This window comes from Mandrillus leucophaeus, unplaced genomic scaffold (genome assembly GCF_000951045.1).
Source record: "Mandrillus leucophaeus isolate KB7577 unplaced genomic scaffold, Mleu.le_1.0 Scaffold630, whole genome shotgun sequence".
NCBI lineage: Eukaryota > Metazoa > Chordata > Mammalia > Primates > Cercopithecidae > Mandrillus > Mandrillus leucophaeus.
Genome location: NW_012106809.1, coordinates 476,224 through 480,710, shown reverse-complemented (window position 1 = coordinate 480,710; position 4,487 = coordinate 476,224). Strand labels below are relative to the sequence as shown.

General features: G+C 53.8%; 2 protein-coding genes across 3 annotated transcripts in view; both read left to right on the top strand.

Moving 5' to 3' along the window:
- VARS (valyl-tRNA synthetase) overlaps window positions 1-4,487 on the top strand; it is an 18,999-nt gene continuing 14,512 nt past the window's right edge. The window contains exons 1-8 of one of the 2 annotated variants that reach the window (XM_012000544.1): window positions 1-78; window positions 374-793; window positions 2,527-2,661; window positions 2,752-2,890; window positions 3,131-3,255; window positions 3,348-3,432; window positions 3,687-3,787; window positions 3,921-4,048. In XM_012000544.1, coding sequence (XP_011855934.1) covers window positions 407-793; window positions 2,527-2,661; window positions 2,752-2,890; window positions 3,131-3,255; window positions 3,348-3,432; window positions 3,687-3,787; window positions 3,921-4,048 — 1,100 coding nt within the window. In that variant the 5' untranslated portion in view covers window positions 1-78; window positions 374-406. Of the gene's footprint in view, window positions 79-373; window positions 794-2,526; window positions 2,662-2,751; window positions 2,891-3,130; window positions 3,256-3,344; window positions 3,433-3,686; window positions 3,788-3,920; window positions 4,049-4,487 lie in introns of both variants that reach the window. The other variant, XM_012000543.1, reaches the window with a different exon arrangement.
- LSM2 (LSM2 homolog, U6 small nuclear RNA associated (S. cerevisiae)) overlaps window positions 1-4,487 on the top strand; it is a 26,905-nt gene that overhangs the window by 15,509 nt on the left and 6,909 nt on the right. The window contains exon 6 of the transcript XR_001008287.1: window positions 20-21. The gene's annotated coding sequence lies outside the window, so the exon portion shown is untranslated. The remainder of the gene's footprint in view (window positions 1-19; window positions 22-4,487) is intronic.

Below are 4,487 nucleotides of genomic sequence, written 5' to 3'. Positions count from 1 at the left end.
GGCCGCCCGGCCGGTCCAGCCGCGGCTGGCGCCTGGCTGTGAGGTGGATTCCCGGTCCAGTCTTACCATCTCCCTCCAGTACGTACACGCGGCTCGAACCCGCGTCCAACCAGACGCCGACCGGCTCCTGAGAGTCATCCACACTCCCCGAAGCCTCGCGATCATGGATAGTCCCTCTTCCCCAGGAGCTCCCTACTGTCACTGCTCCTCTGAGAGCCAGGTCCTTGGCTCCTGACAGCCTGCCTGGTCAGACCCTCAGTCCTGGGGGACTCGGGTGTCTGCGGCGGAGGAGCTCCCGTGAGGGTCCCCTCTCTACTCAAATATAGGACCCACCTGGATCCCTCAGTCATCCCCTGTCTCTCTTTCTTCTTAGGTTTTTCTACTTCGTTCGGACCCTCTCATAACTATGTCCATCCTCTACGTCTCCCCTCACCCAGATGCCTTCCCCAGCCTCCGAGCCCTCATAGCCGCTCGCTATGGGGAGGCTGGGGAGGGTCCCGGATGGGGAGGAGCCCACCCCCGCATCTGTCTCCAGCCGCCCCCGACTAGCAGAACTCCCTTTCCCCCACCCCGCCTGCCGGCCCTGGAGCAGGGGCCCGGTGGACTCTGGGTGTGGGGGGCCACGGCTGTGTCCCAGTTGCTGTGGCCTGCAGGCCTGGGAGGCCCAGGGGGCAGCCGGGCTGCTGTCCTCGTCCAACAGTGGGTCAGTTACGCCGACACGGAGTTAATACCAGCTGCCTGTGGAGCAACGCTGCCGGCCCTGGGCCTCCGAAGCTCGGCCCAGGACCCCCAGGTGAGGGGGTTGTACAGAGGGGGAGGGGAGAAATTCAGAGGAGGGAAGCGAGGACTGGAATGGACAGTGAGACAAGAAGGTAGCACATCAGATGTGGGAAAAGAGTGATCAAATCCCAGATTGCCAACCGGTATGGTAACCCTGGGCACGCTTCATAAACCCACTGTGTCTTGGTCGTCCTATGTCTATGAACACACAGGCAAGTTGATGTAATGCTTGCCTCACTGAGTTAATAGGATTAAAAGATGTGCGCAGAGCACATAGTTTAGTGCTGGGCACTTTTAAAGTCTCTTAGTAAAAGTTTGATGAGTCTGAAATTGATGAGGATAGAAATTATTTGAATTGCAGGAAAAGACTGGGTGAGGGAGAGATGACAATTGCTGGGAGAAGATAAAAGAGAAATGAAATGAGGAAGGGAAGTGAGAGGAGAGATAACCCTGCCAGATTGTAACTATCAGTCCTTCCAAAGGAGACCTGAGCCTTGGTGTACTTTCAACTCCACCTCCTTGCATGGTGTGGAGCACATGATAGGAAATTGGTATTTATTGAATGGATGAATGAATGCGACAGACCCTGACTTGCTCCCTCATGTTGTGATCACCCTATAGAGTCCTTACATTCAGAATGTCTGTCCAAACAAACAAATAGAGTTCCTCTCTCCTGGAATTCCCTGTTCCCCTCTTTTTTTTCTTTTCTTTTCTTTTTTTTTTTTTTAGACTGTGTCTCCTTCTGTTGCCCAGGCTGGAATGCCATGGTGCGATCTCAGCTCACTGCTCAAGTGATTCTCCTGCCTCAGCGTTCTGAGTAGCTGGGATTACAGGCGCTTGCCACCTCGCCTGGCTAATTTTTTGTGTTTTTAGTGGAGATGGGGTTTTGTCATGTTGACCAGGGTCTTGAACTCCTAACCTCAGATTGTCTGCTCGCCTCGGCCTCCCAAAATGCTGAGATTACAGGCGTGAGCCACGGCGCCCGGCCCCTGTTCCCCTCATTCTGCTTTATTTTTCTTCATAGGAATTAAGAAAAATATGGCATGGGTTTTTTTTGGTTTTTTGTTGTTGTTGTTGAGACGGAGTCTCGCTCTGTTGCCCAGGCTGGAGTACAGTGGCGTGATCTCAGCTCAATGCAAGCTCCATCTCCCGGGTTCACGCCATTCTCCTGCCTCAGCCTCCCTAGTAGCTGGGACTACAGGTGCCTGCCACCATGCCCGGCCGATTTTTTTGCATTTTTAGTAGAAGCAAGGTTTCTCCCTGTTAGCCAGGATGGTCTCGATCTCCTGACCTCATGATCCCCCCGCCTCAGCCTCCCAAAGTGCTGGGATTACAGGCGTGAGCCACCAGGCCCGGCCTGAGCACTGCATTTTATATTTGCTCATTTGTTGTTCCCCTACAAGAATGTTAACTCTACCAGGTCAGGGCTCTGTCTATCTGTTCGTGTTGTCCTCTCATTGCCTGGAGAAGTACTTAAATATTTATTGATGTCCTGAACCTGGCAGTTATTGAGTTGCCTCATATAATCTTTACTTCTATGCTTAACATATTGCATCTAACACATAAGTATTGAGTTTCATTTGCTGGATGAGTCAGAAGTATTTTTATTATGACTACTTGAGTGAAGAAATGGGACTCAGAGGTGGTGATTTGTTGGAGTGGGGTGGAGGGAGGCCAAAAGGAGGGTTGTGGTGGGAGATGGAGGCGGGCCAAACCTTGTCTCACACCTCTTCCCCTTCCTGCCAGGCTGTGCTGGGGGCCCTGGGCAGGGCCTTGAGCCCCTTGGAGGAGTGGCTTCGGCTGCACACCTACTTGGCCGGGGAGGCCCCTACTCTGGCTGACCTGGCGGCTGTCACAGCCTTGCTGCTGCCTTTCCGATACGTGAGTCACCAGGCCTGGGGAAGAACAAGACTGCTCCCCTCAAACCTCACTGTAGGGTGACTGAGAATAGTCATTTATTTCGTGTTCCAGGTCCTAGACCCACCTGCCCGCCGGATCTGGAATAATGTGACTCGCTGGTTTGTCACGTGTGTCCGGCAGCCAGAATTCCGAGCAGTGCTGGGAGAAGTAGTTCTATACTCAGGGGCCAGGCCTCTCTCTCATCAGCCAGGTGAGGCAGGGCGAGGAGTTGGAGGATAGGGGCTTCCCTGGGGCCTTCCATGCAACTCACTTTCTTTTTTTCATAGAAATGGCAGAATCACTGGGGCAGGGTCCTGCGGGAGAGGAGGGGGAGGGGGGAGGTCAGCATGGGCGAGACCTCGGGCATCTGAAATAGCCCATCTGAAACCTAGTAGTGCCATCCAAGAGGGTCCCCAGCTGGCTGAGTCTGAATTTCTGTGCCTCTCTCTAGGCCCCGAGACTCCTGCCCTCCCAAAGACAGCTGCTCAGCTCAAGAAAGAGGCAAAGAAACGGGAGAAGCTAGAGAAATTCCAACAGAAGCAGAAGATCCAACAGCAGCAGCCACCTGCAGGGGAGGTGAGAGGCGAGGGTGGAGCTGGAAGGAAAGTTGATGTGTGCAGTGATGGGGTGGCTGATGCCTGGGCCTATGTCTTCTCCCTCCCAAGCAGAAGAAACCAAAACCAGAGAAGAGGGAGAAACGGGATCCTGGGGTCATTACCTATGACCTCCCAACCCCACCCGGGGAAAAGAAAGGTACTAGGAGTGGGAAGGGGTTCACCTCTCAGCAAGCCCCTTCCAAGTTTTCACGCTATCTTGCTCTGTTCTTGCTCTCACCACTTTGTTTGGTGAGGATTTGCAGACCCCCTCCCCTGCCCCTAGGCCCCTCAAATGCTTGTCCTACGATGTAAGCGACATTCAGAGAGGGAGATCCTGATCCCTCTCTGCCAGCACGTCTCCTTCCTGGTGCTCTCAGCCATGGCACTAAGCCCTCCCTTCCTCTCCCCCAGATGTCAGTGGCCCCATGCCCGACTCCTACAGCCCTCGGTATGTGGAGGCTGCCTGGTACCCTTGGTGGGAGCAGCAGGGTTTCTTCAAGCCAGAGTATGGGGTGAGTGGGCACTGCTGCCCAGGCCCAGAGTGGGTGGGGTGGGGAAGGGCAGGACTGAAGGACGTGTTGCCTGGGAGGGGCTGGGAGAGGTGACCTGAGGCCTTAAACATGTGCCATCCTTCTCCACCATCAGCGTCCTAATGTGTCAGCAGCAAATCCCCGAGGTGTCTTCATGATGTGCATCCCACCCCCCAACGTGACAGGCTCCCTGCACCTGGGCCATGCGCTCACCAACGCCATCCAGGACTCCCTGACTCGATGGTGAGCTCCTATCCGCACCTCCCTCTGGTTCCCTCTGCCTCATCTGGCTCTCTCCTCTTGGCTGACAGCCCCCCAGCCTCTCTCCTTCTGGGTTGGTGCTTACCTCTGCCCCCAGAGGCGCTACACTTCTCTCTCTCATTCCCATCTGATCATTTAGCTTCCTCTCCTAGTCCAGTACTCCCATGCAACACTGCCACTTGCAGACTCTCTTCTCTCCCTTCTTTCTTTATTTAATTTTAATTTAAGTTAATTTAAATTTTTGTGAAGATGGGTTTTCACTTTGTTGCTCAGTCTGGTCTCCAGGTCAAGTGATTCTCCTGCCTCAGCCTCCCAGGGTGCTGGAATTATAGGTGTGAGGCACCACACCCAGCCTGTCCCTTCTTTTTCTAGTAACAATAACATTATTTTGAATTTAATTAAAAATATATGAATATATATA